Here is a 23,801-nt window from a genome sequence, read left to right as displayed (position 1 = left end):
GATGGGTGGAAGAGAAAGAGACAGGCGAGGGAGAGGTGGAATGGTATGGGAAGATAGGTGTGGACAGACTGCGAAAGGACCATTAAAAATGCTCCAGCCAGATTTTTTAATCTCTTTTATTTATTCAAGGGGAGAGCAGACCTTGTGTTGCATAACTTGTGTCTGAATGTCTCATTTCTGCCCTTTCCTGAACTGGTGACTGGAAGCCATGTGGTCCATCCCAGCTCTGCCATCTCTCCCAGGGAACGGTGCAGACTGTCCTTGTCACTCTTCGGCGGAGGTATAATAAAGAGCAGGTGATTTATTAGGGAAACATCTTTTGTCACAGTGGCGTTTTTGGCTTGACGCTCAAGCAGTTGTCACTGGGCTTCCCTGCCAATAGAAGTCGGGGGGGGAGGAGGGGAGAAGAGAGAAGAGAGTAAAGGTAAAGGTACCCCTGCCCGTACGGGCCAGTCTTGCCAGACTCTGGGGTTGTGCGCCCATCTCACTCAAGAGGCCGGAGGCCAGCGCTGTCCGGAGACACTTCCAGGTCACGTGGCCAGCGTGACATCGCTGCTCTGGCGAGCCAGAGCTGCACACGGAACCGCCGTTTACCTTCCCGCTAGTAAGCGGTCCCTATTTATCTACTTGCACCCGAGGGTGCTTTCGAACTGCTAGGTTGGCAGGCGCTGGGACCGAGCAACGGGAGCGCACCCCGCCGCGGGGATTCGAACTGCTGACCTTTCGATCGGCAAGTCCTAGGCGCTGAGGCTTTTACCCACAGCGCCACCCGTGTCCCGTATACAGAAGCTGGGCTTCCCTGCCAATAGAAGTCGGGGGGGGGGAGGGGAGAAGAGAGGACTAGTTGGAAGCTAATAGCTATGGATGGGAAGGAGGTGGGAGTTCCAAATCCCGACTGGGATGTGGCTTGGAAGCATTGTAAGATTGGGAAACGCACTCCCAAAAGGGGACTGGCAGAGTCACTAATCGACAGAGAGCGAAGGGGAGCGCAAGGAAGGAAGAGGTCAGAAAGTGACAGGCGGTGGTGCCATCGAGGCTGAACTCTTGGGCATACCTTCTGGGTCAAGAGAAATGAGTTGAAAGGGACCCCAAAGGCTGGTGTCACACCGTACCTGTCAGTGTCAAGGAGAACTCTAGTGTGCCTCTTACTTTAAGTGACCACCTGATGGGCCCCTTACTCTTGCAAACCTGGGTGCCCTTATCATCGCTGACTGTCCATTTATTTCCTCAGGCAAGAACTCCTTGTTACTCTCCCACAGTCTGTGTTTGGCGTAGGTTCCCTGCCCCTGTGGAGTCCCCTCTAAAATCCTTTAAGCTTTCCACTGGAGACTTCCTGGGCACCAACTCCAGCTACCCTACTTCTGTTCCTCCCCACCTCAGCTCCTGTCTCACACCCCTCACTCTTTGGTCTCTCTCCCTTTCTCCCTCTTGGCCCTCATCTTAAATCTTCTGCATCCCTCCTGTCTCTTTCTCAGTCTCCACTTTTTATAACCCATCCATCCCCTCTACCTTCGTTTTCCCCCCCCCCTGTCATTCATTCAAAGTGCAGCCCCCTGCCCCTGCCAGCTCCCATTGCCTCATTTCTGGGCATGTGATTCATCCTGCCGGCAGCTGGCTTGCCCCATTTTGAAGCACATTCCCATCTTAAGGGTGGCCCCCAACCCCACCCTCCAATACCATTAAGCCTGTTGTCTAAATATTCACTAACCATCAGTTGTGGCTAGCGTGAGGGGAGAGGCACCAGGAGGCATATCAGTCAAAAAGTTGGCAACAAGGAGATATCTCAGACCCCTCTTGGGCCTGAAGCTCAGAAAGAATCCAAAGTACCAGGTCCTCCAATGTTGTTCTATGGATTTCAAAGGTAATGTACATAAAATGTTTCGAATACTTAAAAGCACTAAATAAATTTTAAGTATTTTCTTTTTCAAAAAAAATGGAAATTGATAGGCACTTGCACCTAGAGAAGAGTTCTGTGTCACCCAGAACCTTGCATGCAACATTTTTAACGCTAGTTGCTAGATAAGAGCAATTCCTTACCCAGAAAGGAAAAGAATTGTGGTTTTCTGCTGCCCTCTTCTGCTTCCTAAGGGGAACGACAAGGGTGAGAGCAAAGGCTGCAATCATATACAGTACCCAGTTACCTGGGAGTGAGCCCCAATGAACTCACAATTAACATTCAGGCTTAAAAAAAACACCATTCTAGAAAACTACAGTAAAAAAGAAAACATCAGAGAATACTGTATACAGTCAATTCAATGTGTGTGTTTTTGTTTGGGTCTGTTGTTTTTTTTTAACAGGGCTGGGCAACTTGCAGTTGTTGGTCTGATTTCATGTAGGTAGCAAAGGGAAAGGAAAAGAACTGCAGAAAGAGAGAGAGAGGAGGTGTCTCACATACTTTTGGCTCTGGGCCCCGACAGATTACCTCCAAATGAACGTTCTCCACCCATTTTAAAGCCCAGAAATCAAAACCTTGGACATCAAAAAGTTAACTATGTAGGTGCCAGGTGAGCCGCTTTCCATTAATGAGTGCCACCCCCAAGAAGGCTCTGTGTGATCAGAATTCTGGTTTTGCCTTGCTCCAAATCCTCAGGTGACCTCACAGCAGTTTTCTGAAGATGCTGAAAAGCATGGTTTGGCCAGGGCGGGCGGTCAGGGGTAAGAAACCACCAGATTCAAGACCAATAGGGTAAAGAAGAAGAAGGTTATGCTCCAAACCTGAAAGTTTAAGAATGTGAGATCACAGACTGAAGACCACCAGCATCCTATATCCAACACTGAAGTAGAAAGCCGGTGCCTGAGATCTGCAGCTGCAGGTGAAGTGGACTCACAAAGCCTGAATGCTTCTCCTTACAAAAACATCCGCTGCACATAGAAAATTATGCATCACGGAGAAGAGTTTTTGCTTTCCCTGGTATCCAGTGTTCTTTGTGCAAGGAATGCATTTGTATGAAGGGGCTTTCGGCCTTGTGAGGCCCGTCACCTGTTGTCCTTAGCCCATATGTAGGTTGATATCACTTCAAGCAAAGCTTCATTTTGCAGAGGACACTGACCAACTCTTGTCAGGCCTCACCATTCTTCTACAGGAACATGACACACACACAAGATTGCAGGAGACAATAATGAGTTTCAGGCAAGCTGTTTTTTAGAGCAGTGCTTCCCAACCTTTTTAGTATGGTAACCCACAAGTCCAAAATCACCTGGAATTGTGACCCATCAGTTTTATCGTCACATGGATTTCGGATCTTAGCTCTTCAGCAGCCTGCTCTCTGTTTCACACATTTTAGCTACCGGGTTTGCCTATTTTATAACCACCGCTTGCAGCACCCAAGGGATATAAATAAATGAAATTATAACAACTGTCACCGGATCTGCCACCAGAGAGCAATTCCCAAGTGTTAAAATGTAGGACTCGAGAGTTTCTGATGTTCGGTTAGAACTGTCAGCACAGCATTGTAACATGCCAACGAAATGAAAAGTTGCTAAAGAAGTATTCATCGTGTCACTTAAAAAGCAGTAATTATTTTGGGCTTACATATAAAGCCCATGACCTACTTGCAGGCTGTGATACACAGGCAGGGAAAAGCTGTTCTAGAGAACCCCATCAGCTATTATTTCTCTTACTGGAGATACACTGATGTTTAACAAGGATTCCCTTTAACAGTTTTTTTTGTAATCATTGCTTCAGCTGTTAGGCCTATTACGTTGTTGATTGCCTTTGGCATTAGCAAGCCTTTGTCTTTGGCACACAACTGTGGGTTCAGCAGATGCTGCTCAGGCAAAGTTGACATTTCTAATTTTCTGTTTCTTTGCCCAGAAAAGAGGGAAATCATAGTGGCCTACCTCATACCCTCCAACATTTCTACGATGAAAATAGGGATGTCCTATTCCATCATCATCACCATCATGTTTTTATTTATACCCCACCCATCTGACTGGGTTGCCCCAGCCACTCTGGGAGGCTTCCAATGTATATAAAAAAAATAAGCCCTATCAAGGGCTGCCTTCAGATGTCTTCTAAAGGTTGTACACTTATCTCCTTGGCTCGGGGGTTGCGTAATTCCATACCTTCTGTTGAAAATAGATACAGTGGTACCTCGGGTTACATACGCTTCAGGTTACAGACTCCGCTAACCCAGAAATAGTACCTCGGGTTAAGAACGTTGCTTCAGGATGAGAACAGAAATCGTGCTCCAGCGGCGTGGCAGCAGCGGGAGGCCCCATTAGCTAAAGTGGTGCTTCAGGTTAAGAACGGACCTCTGGAACACATTAAGTACTTAACCCGAGGTACCACTGTACATCCTAAGGAAAAGCGGGACATTCTGGGATCAAATCAGGAACTAGGATGGCTTCAGTAAATCCAGGAATGTGCCTGGAAAACAGGGACACTTGGAGGGTCTGCTACCTCACAGGCCAGTTGCGAAGAGAAGCATGTGATTTGCAAAGTATTTCTTGTTCTGAAATACAGGGTGCACAACAGATATCACTTCTCTGAGTGACTAGCCTAGTAGCCAAGAAACCTGCCCTCCTTCTCCACATTAGTCATGCAGAATACACCTATGCCCCCTCATTCATGCCAGGGGTTAATTGTCTTGATCTTCTTTGTCTATGTTGGGATTAATTAGGTAATTAACAGACAACACTTGGCAGATGGGATCATGTTAGTTTCTGGTTATTACAGGTACCCAGATTGCCTCAAGTAATACATGCAGCAGAGGGGGAGGAAGGCCAGCAGTTTGAATGTCAACCAAAATAGATGGGCAAAGGGCTACCTTTCAATGTGGCACACCTCTGGACCCAAACAAAACTTGATTTCACATTTGACGCTTGTGAAATTAACCTTGGCTATGAAGGTTGTACTGCCGGTGTCAGAATCAAGCCTAAAGCGAAACTTGTACAACGTACATTTTGAAAGTCATCCTTGGGAATTAAAATTCACAACCTAATTGAGTTGAGTTAATTGGATTCTTTGGCTTATTGAAATTCCTGCTGGTCATTGTTTTGTGTTAACATGTGCTGGAATTGTTAATGCGTGGGGGGGGGGGAGAGACGTGCAATGGATGTTTTAGAAGTTCCAAATAAACAGATTCACATTTCCCACTTTCCCTGCTGGAAACTGGGACACAGCACCTTCTGTGCAGTTGCATTCCCATTGACCACCAGGCCACATCATGCACTAACTGGCTAAAGATACCTTGACTGAGCCACTACCATATATTCCATCAATTTATCTTTCATACATTATCACAACTCAATCCCACCCTTCCTACAAAGGACATCAGGGTGGTATCCCACATTAACCTCACACAAACACTGCCAGGAAAGTTGGGATAGTCAGTATCTCTCAGCCTAAGGATAGTTTCATACGTGAACAGGGATTTAGAAACTGATAGTACATTTCAAACTGCTTTATTCCCATTTTAAATGCCATTTCAGAAGCTGCACATTCCAATCTAGTGTTGTCTATTTTGCAATGTAAACCCTTGGCCAGTTCGTCAGTAAGAAGTTTTTCTACCAAAAGTTTCTCAATTGCTTTTTTTAAAAACTGAAACTGGAAATAAAGCATGGCGTTAACCCAAGCCCTTCTCTTCCCACTGAAGCAAGAGGTAACAGAAACAAATCTTAAACACACGGTGCTTCAAGAACACTGTATGATAGCTTAAAGACTAATTAAAAAGCTTCCTTTACAAACATAAATGTGCAGCTGTTTCATATTACCACTAGTATCGCTTTTATTGTTTATGGTATGTTTTAACTGTTTTGTCCACCAGCTGGACATTTCTGAATTTGAAAGCTGTTTTTTTGTTTGTTTTTTTAAAGTAGCCTCCTGCATCACGGGCTACGTTTGCCTGTCTGTTGCTCTGTAACACATTTCAGTTAAGTTTGTAAGTGGTGTTGTGAACTCTGGGGTATCTGAGCAGCCTAGCTGACATTTCTCAATAAGACTGATGACATACTCTTTCCTATGAAAGACAGCTTGCCTGCTATCACTGCTCTTTCCCTCCGATATACAGCTGCAGGAGATTGCATTCAGCTTCACTTAATTCATATAACAAGTCTAACAATATTACAAACTGAGGAGTATTTATTGTAGAATATGTGGAGTATGCATAGCAGGGTTCCTTGCAAGAGAAGCCAGAGAGCAAAGAGTTCTCTGAAGGGAGAAAGCTGAAAAAGGATGGATTAGTAGATACTTCATTATTTTAGCTTCTCTGAATCTCAAATGCTGAAAGCTTCAGTTCAGAGTAAAAACTGCCCTTTATTGGAGCCCTGATGGCCCAATTCAATACAATGCCTGCGATTTCTAAATGTGTAAGTATCAACAGGGCTATGAAATATCCCAGTGTCAGCTTCTGCAAGTCAGGCAACCAGAAACATAAAATCAATGCTGCATGTTGCAGAAGTGATCTATTATATCAACTAACAGTAACGTCACCACCACAAAGCCCATGTGGTGTGGATCAATGATTTTTTAAAAATAAAATAAAGGAAGATCAGATATAGTTTTTTAAATATCTGAATGCTGTACCAGGTTTATCCTTAAAACTGAATCTTTGGCCTCCTACCCAAGAGAGGCTGTTATGCCCAGTAAAGATCCATCCTTGCTTCCTTTTAAGTTTTGACTACTACCACCTTCAAATCAGGCAAGCTTGCTGGAAGCCCTATTCAGGCATTCAATTCTTGCTGTGTGGAGCACTCAGGAACAGGCTTGGTTTTCTCCACGACTCTGGTTCTAAATCATATAGGGAGCTCACACACCTACAGCAGTCTCCCTATACATACCTTGCCTAACTCATGGAGGGTGGTGGAAGTGGGGGAGCAAGGCCAGCACATATGACTTCTCAGATGACTAGAACTGGGTTGAATGTCAAAATAGGGCTTTAGTGTCCCAACAAATGTATAGGAAATCATCTGAAACTATACCTACTCTCCCCTAAAGCAGATATAAATTATGTAGCACATAAGTCACACGAGCTGTATGACTAGAGTAAAGCCTCTAGTTTGAAACCAACAAGGTTTAATTGTTAGCAAATGATGAGCATGCACACTTGTTCGGGAAACATGAAACAGAAAATTAGAAACCAACTTACAGAAATATTTCAACCAACCCACCTTGAGTAATTGTACAAGCTTTGTGGACCAAGATTTAGGCCACGCTGCCATGTTACCCCCCCCCCCATGGGCATTTATTCTAAGATCACCCTCCCAGTTATCTAGGAAAAGCTACTAGACACAGATGTGTTGTTAAGAGATTTATTAGATACCCTTTGAGCACTATGTACACAGAAAGGCAGAAGTTATTTCTTAGTTTCTTCCTCCTTGGACAGGGTCTTGATGATCTCTTCCTTCTTGGCTTGCAGACGTTCTTCACGGCGCTTACGGGCCTCCTTGGTCTTGGACCTACGGGCTTCAGCCTGGTCACTGAAAAGCAAAGGAAGGCCCGTGAAAAGCACAGCAACAACAGATTCATTTCATTGCTGTCACCAAATTCACCGAGTATGTATATGAATCCAGATTTCAGATTTGTCTGCAGCTGGAACATTTGAAGAGAACTTTTGTCCCCTCCCTAACAACTACTGTTGCCTATTTCATTGTTTTTAATATAGAGTGCAAGCTACCTTGATAACTTTGTGGTATTTTAAATTTATTTTTGGAGCATTTTTATCTTGTCTACTAACCAAACATTTCCCCATAGAGTACTTTGTCATTGCTGCCAACTTACACTAAAAAGCCAATTAGCGAATTAACCTGGGAGGGAACAATGAAACATCACTTCCCAACTCAGTGATGGAGCCAGACAAACAATCAAGATGAACGAACCCCTTCAACGGAAGCCTCATGGCAAGTAACAGAAGAGTAAAGAGAGCAAACTCTAATACCTCAGATGACTCACCACTGTAAGTTGATTACTTGTGGAGTTTGTGCTATACCTCTCATTCTTCAGCCCGTAACACCTTTTTATTGCTACCTTAAGAATTTTAGTACTGCTATGCCAAGAACAGGACTTTATTCAGGGAGGAGAGCAAAGGAGGGAAATGACTTTACTCAAAGGAAGCAAGTGTCCAGTAACAAAATGAGAAAACACTTACGCCAGAAGCTTCTTGCGAGCCTTGTCTGCCTTCAGCTTGTGGATGTGCTCCATCAGGATCCGCTTGTTTTTGAACACGTTACCTTTCACCTTCAAGTACAAGCTGTGGTACCTGGAAAAGATGTCAGAAACAGCAAGGGCTGAGTATGCCACTCCATAGCTCTGAATAAATATTAACACCCTAAAAGAAAGCAATGTCCCCTAGACATACTGTAAGTGGCTTTGCCTTGTCATCAAGTATGTGGGCTCCATAATCCTTAAATCCAATTTAAATGAACTCTGAAACCTAGCACACTATTCAGTAAGCCTTCCATAAGCTAGCATGATTTGGCTCTCACCATTGGAATAGACGCATATTCAGTGGTGCCTCGCAAGACGAAATTAATTCGTTCTGCAAGTTTTTTCATCTTGCGAAGCACGGTTTCGGAAAAGTTTTGGAAAAGCTTCAAAAATCACCAAAGTCTTCAAAAACCTCAAAAAAGGCTACCACACTGCGTGCTATGAGTTGCTCCTCGAAGTCAAGTCGCAACTGTATTAACGGTTTTAAGAAAAAGGAAACAAACTTGCAAGACATCTCCGTCTTGCGAAGCAAGCCAGTTGGGAAAATCGTCTTGCGAAGCAACTAAAAAAACAAAAAACCCTTTCGTCTTGCGAGTTTTCCGTCTTGCGAGGCATTCGTCTTGCGAGGTACCACTGTAAAAAGTTAGCCACATTACAGGCAGAAAAAGCCAGAGATGCTTCAGGTGACAAAACTGACAAATGTATTTGTTTGCCAGACTTACATATGGCGATCAATCTTCTTGGATTCCCTGTATCTGCGAAGCAGACGTCTCAAAATCCTCATCCTTCTCATCCAAGTAACCTTCTCAGGCATACGTGCATTGGCTGTACCTTTTCTCTTACCTGGAGAGCAAAGGAAAATGTTAGGCAGAATGATTCAGTGATCTGTGCTAAGAGTACAAAAATGTTTGCATTTCTGCAAAAGCCTCCTAAGTGTAGAATTAAAGATATCTGATGCTTTGTTTCATTAGATCTGCCTAAACTAAACTGCCTCTAAATTGGAGATTCTCAAAATTGATGGAAACCAGCTCTTACCAATGCCCATGTGCCTGCCCTTGCGGCGAGCCAAAGTGTTTTTCCGGCACCGTGCTCGTGAGTGAACGGTAACTGGCTTGCGGATTATCAGGCCATCTTTGATCAGTTTCCTGATCTGTTGACCTAGAAGACAAGGGGAAACAATAATCAGAAAGAATAACTAGTATCACCAAGGAGAACCTGCAAATCTATTTTCACATAAGTAAGCAAAACTATGTTTATGCCAATGTCTACATTTCTGTTTCCAAGTTAAAATCCACCTGATTCACAGACATTGTCTATTTTCTGGTCTGTTGAATTAACTAAAGACAGGTAAGCTAAGGAAAGTCTATGTAACAGAGTAAGAAAGTGCTACTAAGCTAGTGGCTTGCACTATGAACAGATGTTTGCTATGGTTTTAAACAAAACCAATGACAGTGGTACCTTGGTTCTTGAATGAAATCCATTCCAGAAGCCCATTCGGCTTCTGAAATATTTGAAAACCGATGCACAGCTTCCCATTGGTTGCAGGAGCTTCTTGCACTCAGCGGAAGCTGCGTCACACATTCAGGTTATGAAAAACGTTGAAAAATGGAAGCATTTACTTCTGGGTTTTCAGTTTGAGAACCAAAACGAATGAGAACGGAGGTATTTGGAAACCGAGGTTCCACTGTATCAGCAAAAACTAGCATCTGCTACAAGAAGTACAGTGGTGCCTCGCAAGACGAAATTAATCCGTTCCGCGAGTCTCTTCGTCTTGCGGTTTTTTCATCTTGTGAAGCACGGCTATTAGCGGCTTAGCGGCTATTAACGGCTTAGCGGCTTTAAGAAAAAGGAAACCAACTCGCAAGACGTTTCGTCTTGCGAAGCAAGCCCATAGGGAAATTCGTGTTGCGGAACAACTCAAAAAACGGAAAACCCTTTCATCTAGCGAGCTTTTCGTCTTGCGAGGCATTCGTCTTGCGGGACACCACTGTACCAACAATGTAAGCAAGCTGTGCATACTCATGCTTCTGTGACATGGCAAATGTTCACTTACGAGAGTTGGCATTTGCAATTTCATTGGTCTCGTTGGGATCCAACCAGACTTTCTTCTTGCCACAGCGCAGGACGCTGGAGGCCAGCCTCTTCTGAAGCCTTAGCATACTGAGGACAAAAATACAAGATTAGAGATTTCACAGAACAGCAAAGAAGTTATCCTGACTTGTGGAGATATTAGATGGGAGTGTTATTCCAAAGTAGCAAAAATTAACTGCTCATCTGCATAACTAAAATAAGCAAACTATACAGGACTCTGAGCAATGAGCCTAGACACTGGGAACCTAATTTAGGCTCCCCCCACAAAAACCCCACTAATTTTGGTAGCGGTGGCACAAAGTGGGGGGAAAACAGGAAATACTGGGGTGCGCAGCAAGTTAAGTCTATATGTCCAGTCCAGTACCCTGATGAGTATATAACTACCCTCCTTTCAGTCAGATCAATCATTCAATGTGTGCCACCTCTGCCACTCTAATCAGTGCCATGATTAGAAACAGTGAAGATCAAATTTGAGATTTTGATTTATTTGATATTTTATTTGTATCCCTGCAAAGAGAATTTAATCTGGTTTTAACCCAATTACTCTGAGAGGAAAAACAGGTTTGCTGCATGAGGACTCTTTCCTATAACTCCAGTGCACACTTTATTAACATAACACAGTACTGATAAAGTACAGTACAGGATATCAAAATCCAATAGTATTATTTATTAAGATGTTTTTGAATCAGGAGTGGGTTATTGTGATAGTAAAGCAACAGCCACCAACCATCTGCAAACCCTGGTACACCTTTATAACATCTGTAATAACTTTTTTTGCTTTGGTGATTTGTCATGTCAGAGATCCAGGTGTGTATACAAGAGAGATTAGAGTTTGGATATTCTAACTCTTGCATAGCCATGGAACACACCGGGCAGCCTTCAACTGACCACTCTCCTCTCATGAAACACTATCTGCACTATGGGGAAGGGGGTGTGATTATCTTCCAGAAAGGCTGAAAAATTTATGGAAACAATGCATGCAAAGCAGAAGCATTGCGAGCCAGTGTGGTATAGTGGTTAGTGGCATGACTTGGACTTAGGAAGCCAGGGTTCAATTCTTCGTTATACATCTTTGGGTGCCAGGGAAAAACATTCCTTTTCAACCAGGCTTTTGGCTGATTAACAGTGTATGTCATTTTAAATGTGTTTGTGGGGGGGTGTTATGGGTTTGCTTTTATTTTGCTCACTTTTATTATGTATTCTGTATTTTTATCTTGTATTTTTATGATGTGAACTGCCCTGAGATCCTCAGATAAAGGGAGATTTAAGAAGCATAAAAATAAATTCTCTATTTGGCTGTGAAGCTCACTGGGTGACCCTGTGAGCCAGTCACTGCCTGCCAGTCTAACCCATCCCACAAGGTTGATTGTGGGGATTAAACGAGGGGAGCCACGAACACCACCTTCGAGTTCCTCGGAGGAAAGAAAATGGGATATAATTGCAACAAATAAATATCCCCCCTCCTTTTGTTGCGATGCTCCCGACTAAACATTAAGAAAGGACTTTCTGGCAAGGAGGAGCTGTTCCGACAGTGGGAAGGGTCTCCCTTGGACGACGTGACGACCTCTCTCCCCACTGGAGGTTTCTCATCGGAAGTTGTATAGAGGCCATCTGCCAAGGTTGCGATCCCTTCATTGGAAGGGATGACCCATGGGGGGTGGACCTCCCTTCCAGCTCTACAATTCTATGATCCTCAATGGCTTCTCTCCGTTTTCGGGCCCCACCGTGCCTCTTAATGCCCACCACCCACTTCGGACCATCCAGAGGAGGGAGGACCCCCCCAACCCGCCAATTCGGCTCTTCCGGCCCCTCGTGGCAGCCGCGGAGGCTCCTCCCCTTTCGAACCCTCAGCCGCCGCCGCCTCCCCCTTCACGCGCCACTAGGCCGCGTCTCCCAACCGTCCCTCTGTAACGGTGTCGCGCGCCCTCAACGAAACAGCCCCTCTCTATTGGCTTTTGTTCTCTCCCCTTCCTTCACTCGTCGAGCCTCGGTCTTCCCCCCAACTCCCCACGGAGACTGAAGGCCCCCCCGCCGCCTACTACTCCGCAGCTCCTCACCTCATGGCGGCGGCGCCGACGGCACTAAAAAGAAAGAGAGGAAGGAAGCGCGCACTGGCCAGCCTACTAGCCGACGCGTCAGTGGGCTGTACCACTCACCCCTCTCTTCCCTTTTCACTCCGCCTTCATCGCCTCGCCTTCGGTCCCCACCAGGATTGAAAGTTCTTCACGTTAAACGACAAACTGGAGGAAAATGTGAGAGTTAAGGCGGCTGGGGTAAACGGTTTAAACAACCGGAACAACAAATTCTGTTTCCCCCCCATGGAGCTGAGAGTGGTATGGCCTAAAGCTCAACTGCGCCTGCGCGGATGTCTAGGCGTATGCTCGCGTGGGGAGGCGCTTCCGGGAGGGTTCTGCGCCTGAGCCAAAAGACAGAGAGCTAGAAAGAGCGTTTTGCGCATGCCCGGAAAGATTATGCCATAGTTTTGCTGCCAGGTGCTTGCAGAAAAGAGACGAGTGGAGACTTTCTCTTCATACTGGAGATATTAAACTTGATGATTTCTGGGGCTTCCTCTTTCTCCGTCTGGGCCTAGGAGCCGCCCATAAATAAAAAATGGAGAAATCCACATTTTATTTTAACTGTGTTTGAAAACAGCGTCCCACCCGCATGCTAAAACAGGACAGTACCAATACGGTCCACTTACTCTCTATTTGCTGCTGTGGCACAGAGAGGGGCTTAGGATTGCTTTGCAATGTAGCCTATTAACAGTGCAAATTATTTGGTGTGGGGTAGGGCTGATTTAGATTTCCAGCTAAAACTCACTTATGCAAAACAGCCTTTAACTTGCAGCTAGTGACTCCTGCAGACCCACTAAAAGCCTGAATTAGGAAAAGTAGAAAATCCTGTCCATTGCTGCAGCCTTTTGCTGGAGCCTGGCCAATCACACTTACGCGAAAACCCTGTTTTCCTGCAGACAGCCCTTACCTCCCTTTCGGGAGAGAGTAAAAAAATGGCGCCCAACGTAAACCCGAAAGTTATTTCCCGTATGCTGCTCTACATTTCTAAGTCTATGGCTAAATCCATCCGCTTTTGCGCTGCGACTCTGATCGCACAAAACATGTCCGGACTTGTTTTAAAAGAGTGCGCCTGCGCGATGAGTGTAGCATGTTGCAATTTCTGATATATTCGGTGAAATCATTGATATGTTTACTGGGGTTGTTTTCGTTGACTGACAGGAGAAAGGGCGGCTGAAAGCAAATAAGGTTGTGGCTTGGGCGCATATGATAAGCCATTGAAGCAGAACAGCAATATTAGATGTTCTCTGAAAAACTTTCCCCCTTCCCTTTCTGACAACTGGTAATGTTTCCCTAGCGCTGAATTAATTCTTACACCGGTAGCTCACCGGTGGTTGCTCACCGGTAGGTTTTCATTGGGCATCTTAAAATACCAATTATGGCATTTGAGTAAATATATATAGTGATGTACTGCTTGATCAGAGAGTAGGACTAGGGCAGCCTTCACCACGTATTTTCACTTTAATTCCCATCAAGTTATGCTGGCTGTGGCTGGGTCTGATGGGAGTTGAAGTCCCTAATAGCTCATTTGGCCTGGGTGACCTGGGGTCAATGACTTACTCTCACTCTCAGCCTATCTTACCTCCCAGTCCATCCTTGTGTGGGTAAAAGTGGGGAGGGGTAGACAACTATGTATGCTATCTTAAACTCCATGCCGGTGTATAAAAACAACAAGGACAATTAAAAGCCAATTACAGGGTCAGACTAGGACCTGGGAAACTAGGGTTCAAATCCCCACTCAGCCATGAATCTCACTAGATGACCCTGGGCCAGTCACTCCCTCTCAGCCGAACCTGCCTCACAAGGGAGGTTGTGGGGATTCAGTGAGAGGAGGGGGATAACCAGGTATGCCACCTTGATCTCCCTGGAAGAAAAGGGTAGGCATAAAATAATAAAATAAATAATAAAATAAAATAAAATAAATAATGGAAAGAGGCTTACCATTACATTACCATTGGATGTAAATAGTAGTGTTACTATCTACATAGGAAGCCAACTTCTACTGGAATCAGAGCACTGGTGCATCTTACGCATTATCGCCTACACTGACTGGAAGCAGCTTTCCAGGATTTTGGGCGTTCCTGTTCCAGCCCTTGTGTGGAGATGCCAGGGACTGAACCTGGGATGCAAAGCAGTTGCTCTGCCACTGAACTATGACCCGTCCCAAAATATGTTTACTCAGAAGTAACCCCATTTGAAATGTTTCCTAGGAGATATGCCTAGAATTCCAGTGTTACTGGAAAATAAACTGATTGATAGCATATGATTGTTTAAAATAGTATTATTATTTTTATTGTTGTTGTTGTTAATATTATTACCTACTCTTCACCTGATTACAAGTTTTTAAAATTGAACATTAAATCTTCCTGTTCTGTGTCCTATTTCCTATGTCTCTGTCCTGGTGATCCTTAACTGTACAGTCATACCTCGGGTTACAGATGCTTCAGGTTGCGCGTTTTTGGGTTGTGCACCACGCCGAACCCGGAAGTACCAAAACGGGTTACTTCTGGGTTTCAGTGCTCACGCATGCGCAAAAGCGCCAAATTGCAACCCAAGCATGCACAGACGCAGCACTGCGGGTTGTGAACGTGCCTCCCGCACGGATCACGTTCGCAACCCGAGCGTCCACTGTACTGACCTCGAGCATAAAGGAAGTAATAGCTGAAATACAGTTTTCAAACACCTTTCACCTTGATGCTTAGTAAAGCCCTTGCCAAAGCATGTTTATAAAACAGGCAATTGGCCACTAGAGTTAAGTGTGTGCACGGACAATAAGTTTTATTTTTATTGTAATGTGTTTCAACAATTTTATGTGCTCTGAGCATCCAGCTATGGCAAGGTTTAAGCTCAGATAGTTAAAAATAAACCCTAGAACTTTGGTAACAGGACTGAGGTTTATTTGTGTTATTGAATGGTGGAGTGAAATTAAATGTGACAGTCGTTTTCTACTGATTTTGTTATTATTCACTGGGGAATTTATGTCAACTTCAAGTTTGACTCTTCCCACCCACCTTGTGAAAGGAGAACTATGTGCCTTTTTATCCTTAAAACTAACATTTTCAGTGTTCATTTTAAAGTGAAGAGAGTGTGATGAAGCATGTGGGGAAGGGCCATAGCTCAGTGGTACAGCATCTGCTTTGCATGCAAAAGGTCTCAGGTTCAGACTCTGGTGTACCCCAGGTAGGAATGGGAAAGGCAGGTTCCTGTCTGAAACCCTTCAGAGCCACTGCTAGTAATTGAAGACAATGCTGAATTAGATGGACCAACCATGATCCTTGCTGTTCTTAGGAAAAGTTGTGTAATCGCTGGCATGTTGCATGAAGAATCAGAAACTTAAACTTCAGACACTTCCAGACTACCTATGCATTCAGATTTGTTCTCAGGGAGGTTAGATATTGCATCAACACAAGTATTGCCCACACTTTCCAGTACAATTTCCTGTCAAGTTCCTTATCGCGAACAATTTGATCTTTGTAGGGAACAGGTTTGTTGTGCAAGGCTTTCTCACTGTACAACCTGAATTCCCTGGTAAGTGATTTAATCCAGGCTTCCTCAACCTCGGCCCTCCAGCTGTTTTGGGACTACAGTTCCCATCATCCATGACCACTGGTCCTGCTAGCTAGGGATCATGGGAGTTGTAGGCCAAAAACATCTGGAGGGCCGAGGTTGAGGAAGCCTGATTTAATCCCACCTGAAAATAGGGATAATCCGGAAGCACCTTTTGACTTTCTCTTGGCCTAGTGGAAGATGACCTGCCTCAGGATGAGAATCAGATGCCTGAGTGTTCTCTTGAGCATTGGTGTCCTTCCTTGTCAGTTTTAAAAGTAGTAAATATCAGGTAGGGTTGGTTTAAATCAAATAGCTGTTGCCAGAACATTCATAAACTTCAGAAGCCTCCTTTTCATTTCTACTCTCACTAGTGGTCAGTTTTGAGATGGATTATGCTGCTATCTCCCTTAAGAATCCATGCTAGCATTTTGCAGTAATTGCAACACTGTACCAAACTACAAAAGCCATACAGTGGTACCTTGGGTTAAGTACTTAATTCGTTCTGGAGGTCCGTTCTTAACCTGAAACTGTTCTTAACCTGAAGCACCACTTTAGCTAATAGGGCCTCCTGCTGCCACGGGGCCGCCGGAGCACAATTGCTGTTCTCATCCTGAAGCAAAGTTCCTAACCCGAGGTAATATTTCTGGGTCAGCGGAGTCTGTAACCTGAAGTGTATGTAACCTGAAGCGTATGTAACCCGAGGTACCAGTGTATGTAGCCTATGTCCTTGCACAACCCGGAATATGCTTCCCATGTGGGTTAAGTGTATTTACAGACTGCAACTCTTTCAAACTCCCCAGTTTCCTTCACACACCTGTCTTCCAACCTGAAACTCCCTCAGCAGTTTCTTTTGCTTTTTTTATCCTGCCTGTTTTTCCATTGCAGCCCTTTCTTTCTTATTTGGTCCCTTGGGAGAGCATGGCTGCCGGTGAAGGAACCAACTAGAGACATGAAACCTTGAGAGCAGCTGCAGCAAAACAGGCCACATCTCTTTCCTGCAGAAACCTGCTGCAGACGATTACAAAGTGAGAGCTGGCACAGGCACACACGCACTTATATTCAATAGGGATGAGCTAACCTCCCAGGAGAGTGACTAGGAGATAAACCAGGAGATAAACATTTATTAGAGGAAGTTCAACACTAATTCATCCTCTTTCTGTGCCAGCAAGAGGGGCCATGTCAAGGATTCAAAAGCCAAAAAGAGGTCATCAAACTACTCAATGAATTCTAAGGCTTCCTGCTTGACTGCCAGTCCTGGAACTAAAGACTTGCACAGCATCTTTGCAAAACTTCCAATCCGTAGAAGCTAAGGTTTTGCAAAGTTTTCTTAGCACAGAAATAAGCCAAGCTGTCTTGCAACATCTCCTTACAAAAATCTTTGTCCAGTATCTGAGGTGTAATTTATGCACTGGTAATGGCATGTGCTCTGGTCCATGGGGTCATGAAGAGTCGGACACGACTAAACGACTAAACAACAACAATGGCATGTTCAAAAGATCAGACACAAAGCTGACAAATGTTTAAAGGCACCTGTTGCAGAATGCTGAAATGTTGGAAGATTTGAGACAGTCAAGAGAAAGTTCTCACACAGTGCACTGTTAAACTGTATGGACTTTTGCTCCTACAGGAGGCAGTGATCGCCACCAGTCTGGATGCCTTTAAAAGAGAATTTGACAAAGTGGAGGAGGATAAGGCTCTCAACAGCCACTACTGCCTAGGATGGCTATGTTCTACCTCCACTGTCAGAGGCAGTATGCCTCTGAATACCATTTGCTGGAGATCACAAGCAAAGGAGAGTGCTGCTGCGTTCAGGTCCTGTTTGTATGATTCCTAAGCACTTCTGGGATAGAACAGTTAGAACAGAATGCTGAACTAGGTGGGCCATTGGCCTGATCCTGCAGGCTCTTAATGTTCACTTGCAATGGCACAGAAAGATAATCCAATTTCATAGAGTGGAGACAGATTGCCAATTCCTGCCCACCCCACCAATCATTGAATTGAGAGAGGGACCCTAGCTTACCCATTCACCACTTGAGATTGTGGGAGAAACAAGCTAGGAAGAGACCACCACCTGGAGGACAAGTGGGATTCTCTAAGGGCAGAAGAAAGAAGGAACTGGTGGAAGGAAGAAACAGTGATGGTCACTGATGGAGGAACAACAACTGGGGTGGGAGGAAGAAGAAACTCCTCGAGTTTCGAGGGCATGTCTTTTGGCTTTCCAAAATTTAAAGATTGTGATATTATGTTTCTTAGCAATATTGATGTGTACCAAGCCTGAGTAGTGAGGAAAGGGGGAAAAGAGCTGGCAACTGGGAGGGGGAAAAATGGTCGTGTGCATCCACCCTCTGACTATTAAACAGAAGAGTGTGTGTTTAGAGGGTGGGGGGTGAATGCTAGGACTAGATAGAGGAAATAGCTGAATAGGCTGCATAGGTAGTCTGGAGCGGCGGCGGCCGCAGCAACAGCAGCAGGTAGATCTCTATAGGATCTGGGTGCGCGGGGTGGGGGTGTGGCTGGCTGGCAGCCAGTGCCAAGCAGAGTCTCCATCTTCGCTCTCCCTCCCTCCCCGCCATCTGCTCGGCCGCACTTTGGCTCAGACCACACCCACCCGCTCCTTTCTTCCCCCGGGGGAGCGGGAGGCAGCAGCCAGCCAGCCAGCCCTCGCCAGTTGCCAGGAAGCCGTCCGTCGGCGATGCCCTCTGATTGGAACGCTGCGCTCATCCATCAGGGCGGCCGGCGGAGGGTGCCTGCTCGCTCCTCGCCGCGTCTCGGACCAGGAGGGGCCATGCCGAGGCTACGGGCTTAGCGGGTGGGGGTGGGTGGCGGCAGGAGGAGGAGGAAGAGGCTGGCTTTCTTGGCAGGCGAAAGGCGCGCCCAGCCACCTCCGGCTTCCACCATGAGTCCGGCGTGAGCGCAGCCGAGGGCGCACGGACATCTCCATGGTGCAGGACGGCGGCATGTCACGCACACCTTACAGCTCCAGCCAAGACATCCAGATGGAGGTCTTGGACAACCCGGGCCTCCAGGTGAGTAGCGGCGCAGCCCGATCCGTTGCCTTCTCCTGCCAGCCCGCTGGGCGGAGGACTCCTGGCGTTAGGGCGTGGGGAACTTTGGACGGATCTTTGCGCGGGGAGGAAATCGGAAGGAGGAGAGGGAAGGAGACCAAATAGAGAACGTGAGAGACCTTTAATCGCAAGCGACAGCCAGGCATCCTTCCCAGCCATCCACCCTCGGTCCTGGCTTTCACCCGTTTCTCACCACCACCGCCCCGCGTGTTATTGAGGGGGATGGTGTCGTCGAGGCAGGGAGAGGGTAGCTTTTATGTTTTCCTGGATCCTGACTTTGATCCTGGACACACAGGCACCTGGGGGGGGGGGGGCGTTGAGCCAAAAGGAGAGAGATGTGAGTCATGGAGTTGGAGGGAGAGAATGGCATATTTGAGGGTGGCGATGGTTTTTTAGAAGCTTGCCTAGCTACATAGAGGCGCACCAGGAATGTACCTTGCACAGCCCTTCTCCTCCCGCTTGGGATCAGTTATAGCCGCTCCCTTGCCTCTTCCATTACGGGATCGGCTCCCAGACGCCAAGGGCACCCACTTGGTGGAAAAAATGCATTGCTTTTCATGCTGTCCCTGCCGTGCCTTTCCATGCAAGCAGATGAGATTAAACCAATGCACGTCCGTCCATCCAAACACGCAAAGATTTTGCAGAAAGCCCGACCAAAGGATCTTCTGGCTGTGGCCTGTACTGGGTCTAGAAGGGGCTGCATCAAATGAAGAAAGGGATTGCACCAGATATGTTAAGCACCATAGCCCTTGAGATCTGTTCCTGTTTCAGATGAGGGACTAGTGGCTAAAGCAGCCTTCGCCGGCTTGGTACTCTCCAGATGTTTTGGACTACAACTTGGATGTAGTCCAAAACGCCTGGAGAACACCAGCTTAGCAAAGGCTGGGTTAAAACATTGGGAGATGAAGACCACTTGTTCCTGCTCTCTGCCACTGACTTCCAGCCTCATCTCCCATGACTCAGATTCCTCTCATCTGGAAAAAGAGGAGTAATGGTTTGAGGTATTTGGGTGGCACACACAGCTGCACATGGAGAAGGTGCTCATGGAATCTCCATGGGTTGGTTTGGAAGTATACAAATCTCTTGAGGAAACTTGGCACTAAACACACAAGACCACCCAGAGCTTCTCCCCCACCTCTGTATCTCCCAGCAGCTTCTACAGCCAATAGGACCCTGGTGGATCTATCAACAAGTTTCAGAAGGGACTGCGGAGGTGGTATCAGTCTTCTCTATGGGGTAGGAAAATTCTAGGGTGAAGATAAGCCAACATCAATCTTGTATGGTCTAGCTATTTCTGTTTTATCTAGAATTCCTGTCGTCTGCTGCTGTGTGCTCAAATGTATATAGCAAAAATGCATACTCAGCCCTTTTTTAACAGTTCAGGCATAGCAACACTGCACTAAGTGCTCTGGGTAGTGTGTCCTTGTTTATTTACTGTATTTTATTATAATGGCCCCCTGGGTGGGTTTGCGACATAAACTCACACAGAATAAGGGCTTGTTTCTACACTGCTGGATTGATTGTAACCTCTAACTCAAACGTCCCTGTTCCATTATCTCAAAGTGCAAGATGGCTGTCTCGCTGCTTCTCTTGTTCATCATAGTTGTTATCTTTTGTACGCACTCTTCCTGAAGCACATAAGAAGCGCCTCAATGGCTCAGGCTGAGGTTTGCTCAGTTCATCATTCTCTCCAAGAATCCCAGCAAGCAGTAAGGCACCTGTAGCCCACCAGATGTTGTTGAACTCCCATCAGCCCCAGCTAACCTGGTCTGTAGTCAGGGGTGATGGTTGCAGTCCAGCAATATCTGAAAGGCCATAGATTCCCCACTCCTGCTGCAAGTGGTCCACTGAAAACTGGCAGTGCTCCCCTAGCAAGTCCACCATTGCCTGCTGCCCCACTCTTGTCCTAGGGGTAGGGGATTGGCCCAGGGAAACAAGGGTTAGTGTGAACCTGTGGTTCTGATGGAGCATGTAAGGAAGTTGCCAAGACCTTGTTTGATTCATTTTAGGGAAGGGGTACTAATGTATTTGACTCTAGTGAGCAAATGTAGGTACTGGGAGACAACAACTCAGATTGGACAGCAGGTCAGTTTTAGATAATATGAGAGGCCAAAATGTCCAGCCTCCCTCTCTCTTTGCGGGTTGGGTGGATGATAACAGAGTAAGTGGATCTCAGTGGCAGAATGTACTAAGCCAATGTACCTACCTGGTCCTGTTTGTGAGATCTAAGAAATGGGAGATTCTGGATCCTTTTTCTTTCATTTTATATTTTTCCTAATTTTATTCAAGTATGCTTACAAAAGAAAAAGAACAAAACATAGCTATCAAAGTAAGCTTGGTACATGTAGGGAGGTTGGAATATAAAACAGGTACAGACAACCAAGTACAGAAAAAGACAGCAGGATCCAGTGGTGGTGATGGTGTTTTAAAGATTCCAGGTTCTAATGACTATTTATGAGCTTCAAGGGAGTGTGAGAAATACCAGCTTGAAGGAAGACCTCAGAGGAGATATACCCCAAGCTGAATGATGGAGAAGAGAGTAGTAGCTTGATACCTTTGCCCTGTTTTGATGGGAGTATCAAGCAAAGGCTTCTGGTGACAGAACCCACTATAAGGCCACCTTAGCCAAAACTGTGCCCTCTAGATGCTGTTGAACGACAACTCCTATCATCCCTGACCGTGGGCCACATTGGCTGGGGCTGATGGCAGCTGTGCTCCAAACAACACCTGAAGTTGGCCACCTCTACATTAGAGTACATGTTTGCTCCTATTGATGTGATGGTGAAATATGTGGTCCTTAAGTAGTTCGGTCTAGCTCAGCGCAGCAGCAATACCCCCACCTGAACCTTAAACATATAGCCTCCCAGCACCAGCAATCCCCCCATTTCATCTGAAACTCGCAGAGTAGTGCTCCACCCACTCTCTTGGTGTGTGGAATGTCATGAGTGAGTCTACCCCTTTTCCTCCTTTTGTCCCTCTCTGTGGTCCCACCCCCACCCCCCAGGTGGTGGATCCTGACTGCTCTCTGCAGCTATGAATGACGCACGTGCCTTAATTAGAACAAGCGGGGAGGAAAGGCCTAAAAATACCCAGCCCTCCGGTCTCTGCCTCCTTGCCTTGCCCTGCCTGGCCTTAGAACTACGAGAACCATGTCTGCGGGGGCCTGGTAACAACTGCCTTCTCCTCTGCCAGCTGTCCCTCTCCCTCTCCCTGAGACATACTTGGGAAGTGTCTGGTTCATTCTAGCACCCCCCCCTCCATGCTCCCTCTCTCAACACACCCTAGAGAGAAGGGTCTGGATTTTTCTGGGGACTGTCGCTCTGCAAAAAAAAAAAAAAGGCATGGGGCGGAGCTGTGATTCTTAGAAGCAGGTGGAAGCATGAAGCCGGTACATTTATTTTCCCCCTCTCCAAAAAAGGAACCTAGTGATGCTTGTTTTCTATATAAAGAGAGAGAGGGAAACGCTGCCGTGACCAGCAGAGGGTGATGAACTGGGCAGGGAAGGAAGCAGAACTGTGGGGAATATGGCAAGAGGCTGCCTGATACTTAACACACCTGAGGATGCAGGAGAGAGATCCTTCCTCCCTTTCTCTTTTTGCTTTGAGTCCTACACTTACCGCCCTGCTCCTGTTCTTTTGTTGGCCTTCCCAAGTTATCTTCCTGCTCTCTCCCACTGAAAACTGCGCTTAGTTCTCTCCATCCTTTCCGGCCTCATATGTGGGGGAAATGTCCTACGGCCTGCAATATTATAGCAACCGATCAGGGGCTTTCTCTAAATTCTCCAAGAATGTCTCACAATCATCCCAGCAGTTCGTACAACTGGGTAGGGAAGCCTATGATCTCCTGGTGTTCCTTGGCTGGAGCTCCCATCATCCCTAACCATTGACCATGCTATCTGGGGCTGTTGGGAACTGGAGGCCAACTACACTTGGAGGGCCCCAGGTTCCACAGCACTACAACAAACCTTGTATGGTCCAAAACAGGCTTCCTCAAACTCAGCCCCCCAGATGTTTTGAGACTACAGTTCCCATCATCCCTGACCACTGGTCCTGCTAGCTAGGGATCATGGGAGTTGTAGGCCAAAAACATCTGGAGGGCTGAGTTTGAGGAAGCCTGGTTCAACAATTTTTATTTAAAAAAAAACCATCTAAAAACGTGTAAAACAGCCCTCTCACCCAGCTAATAATGTTAAGGTTGCCAGGGGCAGTGTCTTTCAGCCATAAAGTCCCTGCATTATGTTTCAGCCATCAATATTTTTGAGTTCTTGCTGAAAATTAAGGAGCTGCACCTCACCAGAGAGGGCATTCCACGAATGGGGAGCTGCAACCAAGAATGTTATGGAGCAGTGCCAATTGGGCAACACCAACAAGCCCTCCGTTGCCTATCTCAGGGCCTGGTCTATAGAGCACTGATCGATTGCTTTCAACAGCCTTCACCAACCTGGTACCATCCAGATGTTTTTGACTACAACTCCCATTACCCCCAGCCAACATGGCCATCCTTAGGCCAACTTCTGGCATCCTTAGCATTGGATCCGAGTTGCAGAGTCCTTGTGTCTGACGTGACCCATACACAGCTCATGAATTTGGCAGTGCTGTACTCAGTTGCCCCTCCCATTAAGTGGAAATGAATATTCTGGCATTCCTTTTTAACCCTTCTGTGCCTGTAGCAGGTTTGAGCACAAAACATATCCCAGCTGAGCTACTCCTTAGCAATGTATCAGTTGCATATATAACTCTGGGCATGTTTGTGTGGAGTTTTGGAGTGGTGATCCTAATCTGCATTAGTGAAATGCGAGTACAGAATCAGTGTCTCTTAAGTTAGGTAAAGGTAAAGGGACCCCTGACCATTTAGGTCCAGTCGTGACTGACTCTGGGG

At 46.1% G+C, this 23,801-nt stretch overlaps 2 protein-coding genes across 4 annotated transcripts in view; one reads left to right on the top strand and one right to left on the bottom strand.

The window, feature by feature from the left end:
• Positions 1-7,237: 7,237 nt before the first annotated feature.
• RPL19 (ribosomal protein L19) lies at positions 7,238-12,449 on the bottom strand. The gene is made up of 6 exons (XM_028704012.2): positions 12,295-12,449; positions 10,200-10,306; positions 9,182-9,304; positions 8,869-8,989; positions 8,088-8,198; positions 7,238-7,419 (listed from the first exon to the last, which is right to left on the bottom strand). Exons 1-6 carry the CDS (start codon positions 12,297-12,299, stop codon positions 7,296-7,298), a joined length of 591 nt encoding a protein of 196 aa, XP_028559845.1. The 5' UTR covers positions 12,300-12,449; the 3' UTR covers positions 7,238-7,295.
• A 4,745-nt stretch (positions 12,450-17,194) lies between these two features.
• The window catches only part of CACNB1 (calcium voltage-gated channel auxiliary subunit beta 1), a 51,109-nt gene continuing 44,502 nt past the window's right edge, over positions 17,195-23,801 (top strand). Inside the window, exon 1 of one of the 3 annotated variants that reach the window (XM_028704008.2) lies at positions 17,195-18,884. In XM_028704008.2, the coding sequence (XP_028559841.2) occupies positions 18,798-18,884 (87 nt within the window). In that variant the 5' untranslated portion in view covers positions 17,195-18,797. The remainder of the gene's footprint in view (positions 18,885-23,801) is intronic. The other 2 variants (XM_028704005.2, XM_077917274.1) reach the window with 2 other exon arrangements.

Source organism: Podarcis muralis, chromosome 13 (genome assembly GCF_964188315.1).
Source record: "Podarcis muralis chromosome 13, rPodMur119.hap1.1, whole genome shotgun sequence".
In the NCBI taxonomy this organism is placed as follows: Eukaryota; Metazoa; Chordata; class Lepidosauria; order Squamata; family Lacertidae; genus Podarcis; species Podarcis muralis.
This window is presented reverse-complemented; position numbering and strand designations above follow the sequence as displayed.

What these genes read in the sequence shown, in the direction of transcription:
- RPL19 (XM_028704012.2), bottom strand. An exon ending in AAGAAGATTGATCGCCATAT is followed by an intron (nt 8,199 to 8,868) that starts GTAAGTCTGGCA and finishes CATCTTTTCCAG; the next exon opens with GTACCACAGCTTGTACTTGA. An exon ending in GCTCGCAAGAAGCTTCTGGC is followed by an intron (nt 7,420 to 8,087) that starts GTAAGTGTTTTC and finishes TTTGCTTTTCAG; the next exon opens with TGACCAGGCTGAAGCCCGTA.